The following is a 20,188-nucleotide window of genomic DNA, read 5'->3' as shown; positions in this document are numbered from 1 at the left end:
GGAGAGAAAACTGCAGGACAGACCACATATGTTTACATTTCTCCACTGTGTCCCTCAGAGGAGAGGGTTAGGGGGCTTGAACTGCAGAAAGTGCCAAAGAACCAAATACAACTATAAATCCTATTACCTTTTAAAGGGAGCAGAGTTGAATCACTGGGTGTCATGAGAACATCAACCATAATGATCAGTCACCTGATACAGATCCATAATTAATCAGATTAATGCAAAACAGCACTACAATTACAATTTGTAATGAGTGGGAATATGCACAGCCGTGCGCAAACCATCCAATCCTTTTATACCTTTATGTTAGATGTTAATTGCAACTTTAACATGATGAAACTCACACAAATGGTTGCTTTCATTTTGTTCCTACGGGGGCAAAGGGCAAGCAAACAACACATGAAAGTCTCAAAACCAAAGATCATTGCAGCTTTGTTACACAAATAAAGAAAATGAAAACCAACTTCAAAAACACAGCTGAACCGATTAAAAGATAACATGGTTAAATGAGAAGCATGTCCTCTTACAGATGAGTTGATTCATCGGAACACACTGCGAATTGTGGCAAAAGAAAACTAGGAATGTTTAGCAACTAAAGGTGAGAATGGATGGAAAATTCCACGGGGCCTACTGACCTATGCTCTGACATGCATGATTTGCACACTCCCGTCAGATGACACTGCAGTTCAGAACTCAAATTGATAAAACAGACCCTCACGTATCAATGTCAGGGATAGTTCATAACATGATGTGGTTATGCAGGCAATTGGGTCAGAGGAAGTAAGAAGGAAAAGTGAGCAAATATAAATGTTTCCAACTAACATTTCCTTCACCCGATAATTATTAACACGATAATTATTTTGTGATTTTTTTTCTCTCGTTTTCCCGAAGTCTGGGCATACGGTTCAACAAACTGCAGCCATTTCAAAAGCAGCCGTATATGCAAGGACAATGCCAGTTGTCAGAAATCCAGGTGCACTGAAATCTAGCAGATCACAATCTAGTCTTGGAACGCCTTCCCTCTGCCAAGCAAACAAGTCAGGTTTAGAACCCCGTGAACTATCTTAGCTGAAATCTATGCAGCATAGGGATACGATCTGTAACCTTTCTACTCTTCATGGGTCGGTACTACCTGTCCACTGACTCAGTGAGGGAGCTGTTTAATGTTTTCAGTGAATGCCAGATCTCATCAGATATCCACCACCGGGTCCTGTGACTGAGAGATGTGCAAGCCTAATGCGCATGACTATTCAGGAGCTTCAGACCAAGTGCCAAGGATTGAATTACTTCAGTGGTTACTCTTCTGTGTCACTTGTCTTAAATGCTGAGCTTGATACAACCCGGAGGCTAGATCACTTTCACTGTAAGCTAGCAAAACACTCACTGTCATTGTCATCAGAATCATCACTGCTGCTCGGAAGCCGGTTTCTTTTCATGGTCTTCTCTATTTCTGGCACAAAGGCTGTTAAGAAACAGATCAGAGTTAGTGCCAAGGGCCAATTAACCAACATTAGTCCACATTGTAAAAGAGGGAAACAAATTGGTTTAAATGCTGCAAACTCCATTTGTTCTCTTTCTTCCATCAGGTCAGCCTGGACTTCCACAAGTCAAAAAGCTTGCACTTTCAGCAATGAAGTTGGCTGAATGTCATAATGGAAACGTTGCCTGTGCGCATAGGTCAGATAAACGTAATGGAGTGCATAGTCAGGGGCCACAGCTTCAGATCTTTATGTAATAGAACATCAATAAACAGAAAAATAAAACAAATTGCTTCTGGATGATGAAGAATACCAATGGTCTGCCAATCCACCCTTTATACAATAATAGCAAACAATAAATTATTTAAATTAAATGGTCGAAGACCTCTGCTAAAATAGCAGTGAGAAAATTTTGCAACAAGTCCCACTCTGTAAGTGTCCCATGAATACTCATGTTTACATGGAAACTGCTTAGTAATTAAAACACAGTTTGGTAGACAGTCAAATATTGTCACTAAAACAGTGCAAGAGCCTGATCAACAACCCAACTTCATGACATTCCGTGATTAAAACAAAAATACAGCTGCTTCTTTATGATGTATACATTCTAGCAGCAAAACAAAATGCTGTACCAAGCTACGTACTTGAGTAATGAAAGTCTAGGAAACATTTTCACCAATTTTCTCGCTTCTTCGCAAAAGACAGCACAATGGCACAGCAGGTAGTACTAGTGCCTCAATTCCAACAACCTGGGGGTATCTAAAATGGGGCATCTTGGTTAGCATGGGCGGGTTGGGCCAAAGAGCCTATTTCCATACTGTATGGCTATGACATTTGCCACTCCCTCAGCTGCTTACTGCTCTAGGTAGAACACTGTAGAAATTAAATCTGTGGTGCAGAATCTGGTAGGATTATTCCTGCACAGTGAATGAGGTGTGAATTCATTATTCTTCATAGTTCACACATAACGCTTTACAATTTGGATTCTGCCCCTGATAACGACTGTGTGCAGCTGCATTCACAACTCAGATTTCACAATTCATGTGAAATCATAATTCACAACTCAGATTTTCCTCCTAAAATCACTCGCAGGGCATCCTTTTGAGGTGACTAAATTACTGTATAACTTTGAAACTTAGTACTCAAGATAATATATTCCAACTGGAACCATTAGCTTAAAAATCTAGTTACAACGGATAAGCGGTGAAAAATGGCAACTGAGAGTATTAAAAATTAAGTGTCATGTCTCAACAACATAGAATGCAAACCACAAAACTGGAATGGTTGTCAAACTTATAAAAATGCACTTAACATTAGTGTTCAGATGTTTGAAGCGTCTGTACAGAAAGCAAAATGTTTCCATTGCATTATTTATTCCATCACAGATTGAAATAAAGTAGAAGATAATACTGGTGCAGTATGTTCATCACAACTGACTATAAAGGTTTCATTCATGCTTAAGTTTATGGCAGTGAAAGACACTAAATGCAGATGCAATTCAGCAACTCAGGCAGCATCTCTGGAGAACATGGGTAGGTGACGTTTCGGGTCAGACCCGTCTCCAGACTTATCAGACCAATCCGAAGAAGGGTCCTGACCCAAAATATCACATATCCATATTCTCCAGGGACACTGCCCGAGCCGCTGAGTTACACCTGCATTTTGTGTCTTTCTTTGGTGAACCAACATCTGCAGTTCCTTGTTTCTAAGTTAAGTTTTAGGCAATTGAAAGATGGCAGAGTTGTATAGTCAATGTTAGATGCAACAAAATCTCAACAAGCATTTTAGTATATGACAAAATGCAGGAAAGAACAGAGAAAGAATAAGGAGGCATCTATGACACAGAGAATGAATGGGCCAAAGCTCGGCTCAAATAAAGTTAAAAGGCATCTCATGTAAATCCGAGTGGCTGAGAGGATCATGGAACAGAAGGTCAATGCAGCGGTCGTTGCAAGGCACAAGAACGTTAGCCTTGGTGTCCCTAATGTTAAAATGGAAGAAACCACAGCTCTCCCAAGACTGAACAACAGATGCATTGGATGACAAACAGGGTCTTACAATGAAAGTCCGGAAGCAAGAGTTTTTAAATTGTCACTTGTACCAAAAATACAACAATTAAATTCTTACATGCAGCAGCATAACAGATTATAAACACTATTCATAGATAACATGACAGAAAAACCTAAAAGTCCCAAATCGTTACAAAAAACCCTACTTCACTAATTCAACCAAGACACTTCGTAGTTCATTGTTTAAACACTGTTCATAAATCTGTTGGCTGCTTGGAAGAAGCTGTTCTTGAACCTGGAGATCACCGCTTTCAGACTCCCGTACCCTCTTCCCAATGGCAGTGTGTTGTGGTCCTTGATGATAGTTGCTGTTTTTTCGAGGCAATGCTTCCTCTAGATCCTTTCGATGCTGGGGAGGACAGTACTCGTGATGGACTGGGTGGTGTCCACCCCTTTTTTTGTAATCTCCTACGTCCCTGGGTGTTTGAGCTGCAGAATTAGGTCTTGATGCAACCATTTAATATCCTCCCTACCGCATGTATGTAGAGTTCAAGAGAATATTCATCGACATACCAAATCTTCTCAAACTTCTAAGGAGGTAGAGGTGTTGATGGACTTTCTTAATGAGTGCATCAATGTACTCGCCCCAGGACAAATCTTCAGAGATATTCATACCCAGGAACTTGTTGTTAGCTCTCTCTACCATTAGCCCTTTAATGAAGGCAGCTCCGTGGACACTTAGCCCCCCAATTCTAAAGTCAAAATCAGCTCCTTGATCTTGCTGACATCGAGAGCAAGGTTATTATTCCAGCGCCATTCATTCAGACTATCGATCTCCCTCAGATATTGACTCATCATTACCAGTAATTCGTGCAACAACAGTGGTGTCATCGGCTATTTTAAAGGAGGAGTTGGAACTGTGTCCAGCTGATAGTCACGGACAAAAGTGAATAGAGCAGAGGACTGAGCACACAATCCTCAGGTGATCATGTTCTGATGGTTAGAGGGAGAAATATTGTTGCCAGTTCGTACTAATTTGTATTCGGATCCCAATGGGAGTGTAGAATTGCCTTTGGGAAAACTTCACTGGGAACCGAGTCTCTGCACATCCCCATGCAACTGGATCCTCGACTTCCTCAACAGAACAGAATCAGTACAAATTGGCAACTACTCTTCCTTGCCTGGGTTCAAAGTCAGTCTGAAGAAGGGTTTCGACCCGAAACATCACGTATTCCTTTTCTCCAGAGATGCTGCCTGACCCGAGTTACTCCAGCATTTTGTGGCTATCTTCAGTATGAACCAGCATTGGCAGTGCCTCCGTACACATTCAAAGTCAGTCTGATAGGAGAAGGAAAATAAGCTTTTTTTTGGATTGCTAACTCAGTGCTGGATTTAAGCAGACGAATACTCGTCATACAACACTTCTTACATTGTTATTGGTTATCCGGCTGCCCACTGAACACGTATTGCTTTCTTTAAATGTCATTGATTCTCCTCCTTCAACCTGGACAGCAGTTCATTATAGCATTACGAGATAGCACGACCACGTTTATTTCAGCAACTGACAACATCTGAATAAGGGGGAAGCCATTTAGAACGGAGATGGGGAAATACGTTTTCACACAGAGTTGTGTGTCTGTGGAATTCTCTGCCTCAGAGGGCGATGGAGGCCGGTTCTCTGGATACTTTCAAGAGAGAGTTAGATAGGGCTCTTAAAGATAGTGGAGTCAGGGGATATGGGGAGAAGGCAAGAACGGGGTACTGATTGGGGATGATCAGACATGATCACATTGAATGGCGGTGCTGGCTCGAAGGGCCAAATGGCCTACTCCTGCACATATTGTCTATTGTATTTAGGTCACCACTGAATTACACAGTATGGACAGTTAGTTTGTGTGCAAGTGTACAATTGTGCAAGGTCAGAAGGGAGCTAAGTGTGCGAGAATGCGATTGTGGCTGTACAAGTCTGTGATAGTGCACACATGTAGGTGAACGCGCACATCTCCCTGTACATGGAGTGCACGAGTGTCTCTATTTATGGAGGCACCTTCACCAACAAAAGCAGGTTCTTCACTGCCCAGTGTACTTATCCCAGCTGTAGTACGCGCCACTTGGCAACCATGCTGCAGCTATCTGCTCTCGTCTGCATTTTGCACAGGACAAGCGTACAATGGCCTTTGCGAGGATGCATGGTCCAAGGAAGGATGACTATATCCGTCAGCCAGGGCAGCATCTAAGGGTCTCTGATTCGTCAACGCTGCCATCTGTTGCAGGAAAGCAGCTGTTCCCTCTCAGTTTACAGGAGAGAAAAAAAAAATTCCAAGATCTTTTTCCGGAGTTGCTGACATTACATTGCAGCAGAGAGAAAAGGCAGAAAGTGGTGACACAGCAATAAAATCCGTCCCATTGCATTACACGGGCAGACTGCTGAGGTCGTCACAAGGCCATGAGGCCTTACTACTGACTGGCAATACACTTGCTGGAGCCGAGAGAGAATGTGTTCAACTCTCCCCCCTTGCCACAGAACCATCTTCTCCTGAAGTGAATGAATTATGTTACAAGCAAAACACATTCAAGATTGATGTGTTTCAATTAAAAATTAAATTGGCGCTTTAAATATATTCCCTGACCCGTGATTAACCTCTCCCAATGGAAATACAGATAATTTGTTCAAGGGATGAAGGAGGATGAAGAGGAGAATTGCAATACATGCCACAGGAAATACTTTTAAATTTAAGGAGCTTCTAATCCCAGCAATCCAATTAATCATTTTTTCATGATTAGTACAGGTGTCAGAGGTTATAGGGTGAAGCTAGGAGAATGGGGTTAGGATGGGAGAGATCAGCCTTGATTGAATGGCGGAGCAGACTTGACCGGCCGAATGGCCCAATTCTACTCCTATCTCTTATGATCCTCCGTTCAGTCTGCCCACAGTGGCAGTCTCTGCAAAGTGGACTGCTGTTATTTCCCACAACTTGCTCAATCCCAGTTCCCACACCCATGACCTCTACCACCCAATAGGTCAAGAGCGCCAACACGTGAATGTTCCCACCCAGGGAGGTTACGTCATCCCAACTTTGAAATAAATCACCACTCCAGAACTCTCAAACGACAAGCACCATGCAAATGTTTTCTCCACTGTGGCTGCAGGTCAAGGCAACCGTTTACCTCCAGCCTACCAGAAGCAATTAAAGATGGGGAATAAATGCTGACCGTACAAGTTCATGTGCATAGGTCCTTGGAGTGTGATAGAACATTCGGCCCAGAGTCTACTCCACCATTCAATCATGGCTAATCTATCTTTCTCTCTCAACCTATTGACCCCCATACATCACAAAGTATCTGTCAATATCCGTCTTAAAAATATTCATTGACTTGACCTCCGCAGCAGTCTGTGGCAACAAATTCCCCACCCTCTGACTAAAGTAGTTCCTTATCTGCTTTCCAAAGATACGTACTTTCATTCTGAGGCTATGACCCTTGGTCCTAAACTCCCCTAACTAGTGGAAACATCCTCTCCACATCCACTCTATCCAAGCTTTTCACTATCCATTAAGTTTCAATGAGGTCCCCGTCATCCTTCTAAACTCCAGCGAGTACAGGCCCAGTGCCGTCAAAACGCTCATCATGTCAACCCAGTCATCCCCAGTATCATTCTAGTAAACCTTGTCACATCCTGTAAATTAATTTTTAAAGCCATTATCATCATCAACAAGTTTAGGTTGCGCTAACCCTCTTTTGCAGATGACACAAAGCTGGGTGGCAGTGTGAACTGCGACGAGGATGCTATGAGAATGCAGGGTGACTTGGACAGGTTGGGGGAGTGGGCAAATACATGGCAGATGAAGTTTAATGTGGATAAATGTGGCCAGTCCTGCACCTATTGTCCATTGTCTACTCTTCTCGAGACAGCTCTTGCTGACTTCAACAATAACCATCCAGACCAAGACCACCCGCAAAGTGGCTTTGATCCGTGGGTGACAAGAGGAACATAGAACAGTGCAGCATAGGTACTGGCCCACAATGTCTGTGCTGAACATGATGCCTGCACATCATCTATATTGCCCCATAACCATGTGTCTATCTAACAGCCTTGTAAATAGCATTATTGTTTCTGCCTCCACCAATGGAGCTTCATTTGTCACATGTGCAAATGCACAGTGAAGTTATTTTTGTATATTTACATATGCAGGCGCTGCCATGTTTTGGCACCATTTCCACAGTCCAAAGTCTGGTCCGCCCACACGCTCCGTCTGCTGGAGCAGTTCTTGATCCTGGTAAGGACAGGCTCCTGCAGGGCCTCCTCCGTCGTTTGCGACATTCCTCTCCTCGTCCAGCCATCGTTGTGTCCCGGGGGTGCCTCCTGCAACCGACCTCAAAGGCGCTGGAGGCATTACCCTGGTTTAACCTCATATCGGCCCTTGCTCCTTGCATCCATCGTCTCCAGCGACTCCCTCCCGGTTCTGCTGTCCACCAAGCCTTTGGATTCTCAGGGTGGGTCCCCTGTTCAGCAGCCACCACAATATGTGGCAGCGAGTTCCAGGCACCCACCACCCTTTGTGTAAAAACACTGGTCCCACAGATCTCCTTTAAACTTTGCTCCTCTTACCTTCAAGCCATGCCTCACCCAAAACCAGCTTGTTGAAATATCTCAGCAAAATCCAGGACAAGGCTCACTGAGGTAAACTCACACATTGCCTTACATACCTATTCAGGAGCTGCAGAAGCTCCCCACAGGTGTTAGTCAGACTTATTGTATTTATTCATTTTATTGAGACATGGACGCCATTAGCAAATTCAGAATTAAGTGCCTATCCCCACGTGCACGAGACGGTGGTAGTTTGACACCTCTTTGAACAACTGAAGTCCTGGTGAGGGTACTCCAACAATGCCATCACATGGGGAGTTCCAGGATTTAGTCAGCGACAGTGAAGGAAAGATGATACATTTCCAAGTAAGGTCAGGGTGCGATGCAGAGGGGAGGCCGCTAGGAGAGGTGTTCCTTTGCGACTGCCTTCCTCCTCCTTCGTGGGAAAGGTCAACGTTCAGAAGGTGCTGGCTTTGTACACTCCATGAGCAACAGCAGTCTACTCAGTAGACCGTGAACACCACAGCCAGGCACACTGTCTGCACAGGCAGTTTACGTTTAGGGGGTTATCAAGCTTCTTAAGCACTGCTGAAGCTGGACTCATGCAGAGAGATGAGGAATACTCCATCCTGAGCACAGACTGCTCCTGAATGTCGATCAGCTTGGGGGCACAAACCACCTGTAGATCCCAGCAGTTATGCTTAATTGAATAATTTAAAATACATTATTGCTTTTAAGCATTTAGATAATTCAAATAAATTTGGGGGGAAAAAAACAGCGGTTTGTTCAATAATTTTGTATGATTTAGGATTCTTTTTGAACGTATGTGCATCTTTTTCTTTAGTAATTCCCTGCGCTTGATGGCAACGTGCTTCCATTTAGGTTTTGGGGACCAAAGCGGCCAAAGTCTCCCAACGCACTGAAGGCACAGCCTGCAGATAATACTATGCGTATGCTCGAAGGTCGAGGACCATGACATGGTTGACTCATTCACGTTTGTACATTGAAACCATTTCACAGATGCTTTGATCTAATGTGTGGTGTTACCAGCTGTCGCGGGATTCCACTTAGGGAGGCCCTGCTCGATCAGGGACATCACCCATCGCGTTGGCAACAACTGCCTTCAGGAATTCTCACCACAGAATCCCCTCATGTGGGAGTGGTTCGCTGAATATTCCAGGCATGGTTCTTTAATAGCTGACTTTTAGTAACTGCTCATACTGGTAAAATCATACTTAATATTAAATTATAGCTTCTGAACATAATCACCATCCTGAAAGCCGCCAGTGTTTTTAAATACCACCATGCACAGGCTGTGAAACTACTAAGCATGATGAGAAAGAGAGCACATCATCAGTTGATCGATCAAGGTAACTCGAACCACGACAAACAAAGGTGATGCGGAAAATGGTGGACATTTCCAGATCCATCACAAGTATCGATCTTGACGCGTCCACCAGTTCCACTATGGGCTCCACCCTTCCTGGCCCCATCTTGTTTTCGGCCTTTTCTCACCTAGTTTATTTCCACCACCCCCCCCCCCCCCCCCCCCCCCCCCTCCCCCTCTACTTTCAGTCAGAGGAAGGATTCTGGATTCTGACCCCAAAGGCCACCTATTATTTTTCTCCAGAGATACTGCCTGACCTGCTCAGTTTCTGAGGCCCCTTTCAGTCATGGCTGACCATGGGTGTCTCCAGGGTTGGAGGACGCCAATGCGCGACTTTGTTTAACGTGGGGAGACTGGTGCACAGACAGCCACCACACAGTCCTTGACAGATCTGGGTCAGGATCCAGTGGCGTGGAGTCCAAGACGACTGGAGACCCTTTTCTGCTGCAGCCTTCATCCGCCTTCCCAGCCGTTGTGACGCTTCACTAAGGTCAGCCATCCTCCTCCGCCTGTTCCACCATTGAGGTCTTGGTTGGATTGCTCTATGTCAGAGACCTCCCCCTCGACCTTACCGCCATGGGTGACCCTACCAGGAGCATAGCTCCAAAAGGCATCGCTCTCAGGACCACACAAGCTTCTCCACCACAACAAGGTGACAATCCAGAGAGATCCAATTGCTGAGTTTCTCATGCAATTTATGTCTATCTTCGAGTTTTGACCTCTCCACCACTGAGAGGATCTACAGGAAGCCCTACCTCAAGGCTGCAGCTGATATCATCAAAGACCCGTATCAACCTGGCCACACACTCATCTCACTGCTACCATCACGGTGGTGGTACAGGAGCCTCAGAACCATTATTTTCCACAGTTCACTGGCCAATATGAAGATCTGGTCCGAGGCGATGGCTGAGCCATGCAGCAGCCCGGGGCTCGACTGGATCAGGCGCCACTCCACGAGACCGGGTTCCACCAACATGCAGTATAGAATACCACCGGAGACCCTTCTTCCCTGTGGCCTTCAAACTGTACATCTCCACCCCCCCCCCCCTTTTTTTGGCATGGCATGGTTTATCTCTCCCCTCTCACAATCTTTGGCATCCCCAATCCTTTCCACTCGTCACTTTAATTTCATATTTTATGTGTCTTGTTTTATGACTGTTGGCAGATCAATTTCCCTCTTGGGATAAATAAAGTTCTATCGTATTGTATCGTACGCGGTCTGCAGCGGCATAGTTGCGGAGCAGCGGTGAAGGACGCCTAAAACATATCTTGGCCAGACCAACACTGCGACGCTGCCAGGACAACATGCCTTTATGGCCAGCTGCTCTTAAAGCAATATGGACTTTGAAAGTGGCGACAAAACCTGGCGACCTGACAATATACTACGTGGAACATTTCTGTACACATAGAAACATAGAAAAATAGGTGCAGAAGTAGGCCATTCAATATGATCATGGCTGATCATCCAAAATCAGTACCCTGACCCTGCGTTTTCCTATATCCCTTGAGACCTTTAGCCCCAAGAGCTAAATCTAACTCTTGAAAACATCCAGTGAATTGGCCACTGACTTCTGTGGCAGAGAATTCTACAGATTCTCAACTCTCTGGGTGAAAGGTATTTTCCTCATCTCAGTCCTAAATGGCCAACCCCTTATTCTTAAACTGTGACCCCTGGTCCTGGACACCATCAGGAACATTTTTCCTGCATCTAGCCTGTCCAATCCTTTAAGAATTGTATACATCTCTATAAGATGCCCTCTCATCCTTCTAAATTCCAGTGAATACAAGCCCAGTTGACCCATTCTTTCATCATATGTCAGTCCTGCCATCACGGGAATTAACCTGGTGAACCTACGCTGCACTCCCTCAATAGCAATAATGTCCTTCCTCAAATTAGGAGACAAAAATTGCACACAATACTCCAGGTGCGATCTCATCAGGGCCCTGTACAACTGCAGGAGGGCCTCCTTACTCCTAAACTCAACTCCTCTCGCAATGAAGGCCAATTAGCTTTCTTCACTGCCTGCTATACCTGCATGCTTACTTTCAGTGACTGATGAACAAGCGCACCCAGGTCTCGTTGCACCTTCCCTTTTCCTAATCTGACACCATTCAGATAATAAACTGCATTCCTGTTCTTGCCATCAGTGGATAACCTCACATTTATCCACTTTGTACTTAATTATATGTAGGAATACTTTTCTGAACTGCATGCAAAACAATTACTATACCTCAGTATATGTGACAATAGAGAACAACTGAACTCAAGAACATCAACCATCAAGCTCTTGAAACACACTTCACAACCATAACCACAACCCAACCTCAATAATGAATACATTGGTAGACAAAAATGCTGGAGAAACCCAGCGGGTGAGGCAGCATTTATGGAACGAAGCAAACAGGCAACGTTTCAGGTCGAAACACTTAATACATTGGACTTTGTACAGGTTACATGAGGTATTTTGGCTTTGTTTACCTATTATTACGGATAATTTAGTGTGTTATTGTTTATTTTATATTTATTTGTTGTGTTATTGCATTTATGTGCCTATAAAGCTGTAGCAAGTAGGAATTTCATTGTTCTGTTGCCTAATGCATATGAAAATTTTACACTCGTGTCGAGATAGATTCTATCACCACACATCAATCAGTAGCATCTTTCAAATGGAGGACAGGAGGCTGTGGAGTGAAAATTATTTGTACACTAAATTAAGAAATGACAACAAGTTTTGATTCTGTGATGTCTTCTGCAAGAAATGTATGAAATTTGAGGAAAGAGGCCATTCAGCACCTTGAGGTCATACTATCATTATTTAGATCATCTGGTCCTTGTCACCTTCTACTTGAGTGTTCATAACCCCCAATATTAATTAATCTCATTCTAAAGTGCACAATTGAACTTGTCGGCATCCTTCGTAGTGTGGTGGCGGGAAGCATGGAGAAAGAGTTCCAGATTTCCTCTATTAAATGGGCTAAGTATAATTTTACACAACTCTGAGCAGAGGAAATAACCTGTGGCCCTCCACCCTGTGCAAACTTTTAGTCACCTTGCAAAGTGATTGAAATAGTTTATAGAGCAGACAGATGGGAGTTATTTACACTCACATACTTTTTAAATGTTCAACGCAACACGTTCCTCTTTACACGCTCCCTCCACAACTCCTTGGTTCACTCAACCCTTGCCACCCAAGACTGCCGCTCCCTGGATACTTTCCCCTCTGCAACCTCAGGAGATGCAACACCTGTTCCTATACCTCCACCGTCGCCTCCATCCATGGACACCACCAGTACCTCCAAGTGAGACAGAGGTTCACATGCACCTCCAAAACATCTGGTGCTCTTGACATGGCCTCATTTACATAGCCAAGACCATGTGTGGACTGAATTACCATTTTGCCCAACACTTGCACTCGGTCCACCTTGTGCTGCTGGATCTCCCAGTTGCTAACCATTTTAACTCCCCTTCCCACACTGACCTTTCTGTCCTGGGTTTCCTTCATTGCCAGAGACAGGCCATAGACAAACGAGAGAAACAGCATCTTATATTCTGCTTGGGTAGCTAACAACCCAACCTTGAATTTTCCAATTTTGGATAAAACTCCCCTGCCCCCCAATTTCCCCCTTTTCTTCCCTGTGCCCCACCTAGTGTTTCTCCCACTAGTCTGCCCCCATTTCCTCTCCCAACTATACTCCTTCCTCCGTCTTCACATTTCACTTCCATTCTATTCTTATCCTACACCCTTTTGTCTCGTTTTCATTTCTAACCTTTGTCCACCAATCTGCCAATGACACCCGCATCCACCTTTCACTTGCCAAGCTTTGTCCTGCCCCCTCCCCCACCTCTTTTCCAGCTTTCCTCCCCATACTACCATCCATCTGAGGAAGAGTCCTATCCCTCTACGTCATTTATCCCTCTCTAGAGATATTGCTTGTCCAGCTGAGTTACTCCAGCATTTTATGGTTTTTCTGTTACACCGCACAAATCACGGTCACAAATCACAATCCAAAAATTTGAGATGCAGAATAAAATTTGCTCTTACGGAAATTGGGTGTAAATAAATCAGTTTTTTTTTAAATAATCTTGTGTTTCTTTATACATGCACAGAATATGTGGCTTTGCATTGCAGAACGTTCTTGTGGAATACATTCCCTACCCAGCCTCTCTCCCTGATAAAGCAAGGTCAGCTATACTGCTTATAGTTACAGGCCCAGCGAGACAAGGTTGCATTTCCTGCAATGTTTACCATCACAAGAGAGGAAGATCCACTCACGAATGAAGGAGGATGGTAGCCTAAAGCAAAATATAAATGCGTGCAAGCCTTTAAAAGCAGAAAGTATAACTGCCCAAGCATTAAATATCGAAATAGTTTACAAGATTTCATTGATTACGATCTTTTATCATGAGAGACAAATTAAAGGATTGGGACACTCGCCTAGAAATTCCATTGCAACACGTGCTTTCAAGCATTGCACAAAAGGAATTAATACAAGACCTAATTGTTGAACACAATGTGGTACTTGAAACACACGCAATATCACATGGTTTCAAACTTAAGACCCTATGTTGCAATGTATGATTCATGTCAGTCTTATGACCTTCTACAATTATATTGTAGTGACAACCTCACCTTTAGAAGCTGGCCTAACCGAGAACTACTGGAAACAAGCAGCAAGGATTCAGCATTGGATAGCAAGAAGTGCTTTGCTTGGGAGGTCCCTGCCTACCATCATCCCTGACCTTGGTTCACAACAACAACAACTGATGACTCACCCTCAATGTGAAGTATGCTGCACGCCCATTCCTGCTCCAACAGGGGTAGATCCCAAGAGTCACACTCTGCGCCTAGCATCAGGCCAACCAGTTTGCATACACAAATAATAGGAAAGCTTACTGTAACACACATGATGACTTCCTTGAATGAAAGTTCATAATTCACAGGAACAGAATTAGGCCATTTGGCCCAGAGTCTACTCCACCATTCATTTATGGTAGATCCATCATTCCCTCTCAACCTCATTCTCCTGCCTTCCAGATTTTCACTGCCCTCTGACTAAAGAAATCCCTCCTCTTCTCTCGAAAGCTACTGAGGCTGTGCCCTCTGGACCTAGACCCTCCCACTGGTAGAAACATCCTCTCCGCATCCACTCTGTCTATCCAGGCCTTTCATATCGGTTTGGATAAAGCCCTCTGGATGCTTCAATTAAGACGTCAATTGTTTCAATACCTTATACATTGGGAACGTTCTAGCCCACCACCTCAGCATTACAGGATTTAGAAAGTATATAAATCACTGGCAGAAAGCATAAATGTTTCTGGTGGTACAAGTGTATATCTTTGACAGTTACACCACTCGCTTCCACCCCTTTTACAGAGACAATACACACACTTTCTAATTTTGGAGAGATGAGGTGAAAAATGTTATTTGATACGCGAGATAACCTCAGGAAGCAGGAAGTGCAAATCACAGTTTTAGTAAGTCTAAATTTGCCAATATTTTCACCTGCTCTATTCTTCAAGATGGTTTTCAATTCAAACACTGTTGCTCTACAGAAGGTGGATACTAGGACTGACAGTTAATCACGTGGGAACTGGTGCCAACCGAATGAAGCAGAAAAATTCCAAAGTGTAATACCGTAGATGGAAAAAAATCTGAACTAAAGCATAAAATGCTCCGTATTTGCAGCTGCTGCCTCACAGCACCACAGGCAAGGGTTTGATCTTAACCACTGGTGCTGAATGTGTGAAGTTTGCATGTTCTCCCTGTGACCATGTGGGTTTCATCCAGGCGATCCGGTTTCTTCCCACATCCCAAAGACGTGATGGTTTCCGGGTTAATTGATTTCTGTAAGCTGCCGCTAGTGTGTATGAAGTGTACAACAAAGTGGAATAACATAGAACTAGTGTGAATGGGTAATCGATGGGCAGTGTGGTCTCAGGCTAAAGGGCCTGTTTCCATGTTGTATCTGTCAATCAATCAAATTCAGGCAGTCACTATGGCAAGAGTTACTTCCCTGCTGAAACGTCATTGATGGAGTCAGAGTAACATTCAGCTCACCATATCCACACTAACCCCAAGCAAACATTCATAACAATCCTATGTTCCTCTCTCTTCGGCATCTGTCAACCATCTGCATTGGAGGAAATTTACAGGAGCCACTTAATATAATACATTATACAGTTAACTGATACAGTTATCGTGGGTGACTAATCACCATATAGATTGGGACAACCAAATTGGTAGCAGCGCAGAGGAAGATTTCCTGGAATGTATACGGGATGTTTATTTAAACCAATATGTAGGAGAACGAACTAGAGGACAGGCCATCCTCGACTGGTTATTGTGTAATGAGGAAGTGAGTACAGGTGCACAACCTTTTATCCGATGATCCAAATAACGAAAACCTCCGAATAGCGAACATTTTTTCGGTCCTTGAAGAAAGGTCCTTGAAAACGTTCACCGAGGGCGGCCTGCAGAGGTGACAGCGGAACCTCCGGTCGGTCCTCGAAGAAAGGGGAACTAAATCCCCATTCATAAAAGAAAAGGTGAGGGTATATTGCGCGGGAGGGTTAATAATTGACAATATGCTGCTGCCTGTCCGCTGAGTTAAAAAGTTCCCATGGTAGACTCACGATACACAGTGTATCGTGAGTCTTGCGTGGGAACTTTTTAACTCAGCGGGCAGGCGGCAGCAGATTGTCGCTCCCTTCAGTTTCACCCCACCTACACCCCTCTGCTTCCCGGCCATGTGTGTGACCCCTTCCCTCCCCTCTCCAGCTCCCTGCTTATTGCACCGGCGTGGGGGCTTTGCACTGTCTTCACGTCGGCGATGCCAGTCACCGGAGACGTCAGGACCAACAGAACACCGACCCCCAGGCCCACTGCAAGCACGGAGATCCCAGAGACCCACAGCCAGCAGCAGCCCAGCCCCGTTCCAACTCCAGAGGAAAACTGCAAACTGGCCAGACGTCAGGACCACCAGAAGCCGTTCCCCGAGCTGCGCCCCCTCATCGGGACACCGACCCCCAGGCCCACTGCAAGCACGGAGATCCCAGATCAGCAACTCCAGCCCAGCCCCGCTCCAACTCCAGAGGAACACGCTCCCCGTATTGGCAGAAGCTGATGGTGTGCAAGGCTTGTTCTTGGAGTGGCGGATGAGGGGGCGCAGCTCGGGCTGTGGGCAAACTGCCACTTGTCGTCGTAGCGGCCCATCGGGGAGCGGATTCCTCTGGAGTTGGAAGGGGAGAGGGGTATTGTGCTGTTTGATCGCCCCCTGCTATCCCAGGGACAGGGAGACACAGCGGCTTTTTAGACTGGTGGGCAATCACTTCCAAAGTTCTGCCCACACAGTCAGTACACCTCTCCTACACTGCATTTCATACAAACATTTATTCTGCAAGAAAAAACTACATTGAAGACTCAAACTCACGACCGAGTAACTGCCAGGATCGAGGCGCAAACTCGCGACCTAGCTCGGGGATTCAAGAATCCCCGAGCTAGGCCGCCTAAGGGCATGTAGCCCCGCTAGGGTGACATGAGTGCGAGAGGTGATTCAATGCTGCGGGCACATTTACAAATTCAGGAATTCATTCAACAAACTGCATTTCATTCAGACATTTATTCTGCAAGAAAAAACAAAATTGAAGACTCAAACTCGCGACCGAGGAACTGCCGGGATCAAGGCGCAAATTCGCGACCTTGCGGATATGAGCCGAGCACTCTACCACTGAGCCAGCCATTAAAATCTACGCTAAAAAATTTCCATTCCAAAGGCCGACAAATTCAGAATTACAAAAAGTGTCTGGTCCCAAGGGTGTCGGATAAAAGGTTGTGCACCTGTATTGTGTAATGAGCGATCTTGTTGTGCAAAACCCCTTGGGCAACAGTGACTATAATATGATGGAATTCTGCATTAGGATGGAGAGTGGCGGATAATTCAGAGACTCGGGTCCTGAACTTACAGAAAGGAGACTTTGAAGGTATGAGAAGGTTAAGATAGATTGTCAAATTATACTTAAAGGGTTGACGGTGGAGATGCAATGGCAAAGATTTAAAGACCGTGTGGATAAACTCCAAAAATTGTTCATCCCTGTCTGGTGAAAAAAATAAAATGGGTAAGGGGCTCAGCCATGATCATATTGAATGACGGTGCTGGTTCAAAGGGCCGAATGGCCTACGCCTGCACCTATTTTTCTATGTCTATCCCAGCATCTTCAATTTGAACCCAAATAAATCAGTTGCTTAGATTAATTCCTTTTGGAGTAAATCTTATTAAACAACCACAGTGAATTCTGGAGCAGGAAAATAAGCTGCTAAACACAGAAATTCAAAGGTTAGCACCAGTGATTCAACAGTGGCACAGCTTGTAGAGGAGCTGCCTCAGAGCATCAGAGTTCCAGGTTCAATCCTGACCTCGGGTCCAATCTGTGTGGAATTTGCATGTTCTGCATCCCCATATGGGTTTCCTCTGAGTGTTCTGGTTTCCCTATGTCCCAAAGGCCTGTGGGATGGTAGATTACTTGGCTGTTGCAAATTGCCTCTGTGTGTAGGTGAGTAGTAGGATCTGGGGAGAAACGATGATAACATGGAAAGAATAAAGTTGGATTAGATGGGAGAAGAGTTGTGTAAGATTAGTGTAAATGGTTGGCTGATGGTCATTACAGACTCGAAGGGCCAAAGGTCCCATTTCAATGCTTTATCTCGCTATGATCAAGTATGTAGACTGAAAGTACCCAACCACACAATCACATCACAAAGATCTAAATCCACCTTTAACATTTCCAGACTCTTTTCATACCTCAGCTCAGCTACTGTCGAGTACTTCCTCCCTCCCTCTTACCTCCAGCGTTGAGCCTTCCATCGTTTGTTTTGCCACTAGTGCCCATTCGACCCTGCCCAAAATCATCATCAAAAAAAAAAGATGCACGCTGTACTGAAATACTCACCAAGCCCCATCCACCAATCACTCTTGTGGTTGCTAATCCACATTGCTCTCTTGGTTGTTTATTTTGCTACAAGTGTTAAAATTCCCACCTCTGTTTACCAATCTCTCCACAGCCTTGATATCTTTAACTCAACCCACCCCCCCCCCCCCCCCCTCATCACATACACTTCCAATGCTTGTTTCCTATTCATCTCCAAATTTATATGCCGTGTTCCTGGCCGATGTGCTTCAGTATTCTCAAAACGTATCCATAAAAATCATTCCTTAAACCTCTCAATCCCACTGTCCTTCTTTATTGTGTTTTTAAAAGGACCCCCCCCCCCCTCCCCCTCCCCTCCCACTTTAATTAAATTACTGCTCATCTGCCCAAAATTTCCTTGTGGTTTGGTAAGAAATATTTCTGGTAACACTTATATAATGTTTTGGGAATTTGGTTAGTATAAAGTCACGGTATAACATACAAGTTGATGCTGCAGAAATAATGAAGACAGAAAATGCTGGAAATTCTCAGTCAAAAAGGGTCTTCAACCTGAAACTGTTACTCTTCCTACAGATTCGCCTGACCTGAATATTTCTGTTTTTTCAGATTTTCAGCCTCTGCTGGTTTTCTTTCATTTTCTGCCACATCTATAATATTGTGCGATTAGGTTGCATGCAATCGATATCATAGATTGTTGCTCATCACTTTCTCATTTCCTTGCAGAGTTTTGCAATCAGTAACTGAGGTGTGCATTTCCTAAGAGGGGACCCTTCAAGTGGTAAAAGAAATTCACACATTACTGCCGAGGACTTGCTAAAACATTGTGCTTTAAAACTGTTGTCACTGGAGGGAGGAAATGATCACTGTACCCCGGTTGCACGCAATTATTCCATTGCCAAAGACAAAAACCATGAAAGGGATTAGAGAGGGCCACACAAATTCTTTAATTATCTTTTTGCTACATTCACGTATTATATGCCAGCTGGAGGGAAAAGCAAACTCACCGATACGTTTAATACATTCACATTATTTTGCTGCACATTACTCTTAGTTTTCTCATTCCTTCTCCCACACCAGCTACTTTTTCAACAAAACTCAAAGTGCTGGAAGAACTCAGCGGGTCAGGTATCATCCGCGGAGAGAATGGACAGACGGCATTTCAGCTCTGGACCCTTCTTCCAACCCACTCCAATGTCTGAAGGAAGCCGGAATAGACAATAGACAATAGGTGCAGGAGTAGGCCATTCGGCCCTTCGAGCCAGCACCGCCATTCAATGTGATCATGGCTGATCATCCCCAATCAGTACCCCAGTTCCCCATATCCCCTGACTCCGCTATTTTTAAGAGCCCTATCTAGCTCTCTCTTGAAAGCATCCAGAGAACCTGACTCCACCGCCCACTGAGGCAGAGAATTCCACAGACTCGCCACTCTCTGTGAGAAAAAGTGTTTCCTCGTCTCCGTTCTAAATGGCTTACTCCTTATTCTTAAACTGTGGCCCCTGGTTCTGGACTCCCCCAACATCGGGAACACGTTTCCGGCCTCTAACGTGTCCTGGAGAAGTGGGGCAGGATAAAGCCTGGCTAGTGATAGGTGGATACAGGTGAGGTGGTGACTGTCAGATGAGTGGAATAGTGACAAAGGTGAAAAGGAGGCAAAATGCTGTCAGAAAAGGAGAGAAGAGGGGGAGTGTTAGAGGGATATGGGTGAAAGGAGACAATGGAAGATGAAATTATGCGCAATGAGTTTGGAAGGAGCAGGGTGACGAGATGTATTAGAAAATGTATTGCCACTAGGGT

General features: G+C 44.6%; 1 protein-coding gene across 4 annotated transcripts in view; it reads right to left on the bottom strand.

The window, feature by feature from the left end:
- The window catches only part of LOC129701760 (protein Jade-1-like), a 138,694-nt gene that overhangs the window by 67,175 nt on the left and 51,331 nt on the right, over window positions 1-20,188 (bottom strand). For 3 of the 4 annotated variants that reach the window (XM_055643193.1, XM_055643200.1, XM_055643182.1), the window contains exon 2: window positions 1,388-1,465. In XM_055643193.1, the coding sequence (XP_055499168.1) occupies window positions 1,388-1,439 (52 nt within the window). In that variant the 5' untranslated portion in view covers window positions 1,440-1,465. Of the gene's footprint in view, window positions 1-1,387; window positions 1,924-20,188 lie in introns of those variants that run through there. The other variant, XM_055643174.1, reaches the window with a different exon arrangement.

The sequence above is a fragment of the Leucoraja erinacea genome, chromosome 1 (assembly GCF_028641065.1).
Source record: "Leucoraja erinacea ecotype New England chromosome 1, Leri_hhj_1, whole genome shotgun sequence".
Taxonomy (NCBI): Eukaryota; Metazoa; Chordata; class Chondrichthyes; order Rajiformes; family Rajidae; genus Leucoraja; species Leucoraja erinaceus.
Note: the sequence above shows the minus strand (reverse complement) of the source record. Positions and strands in the feature narration are given on the sequence as shown.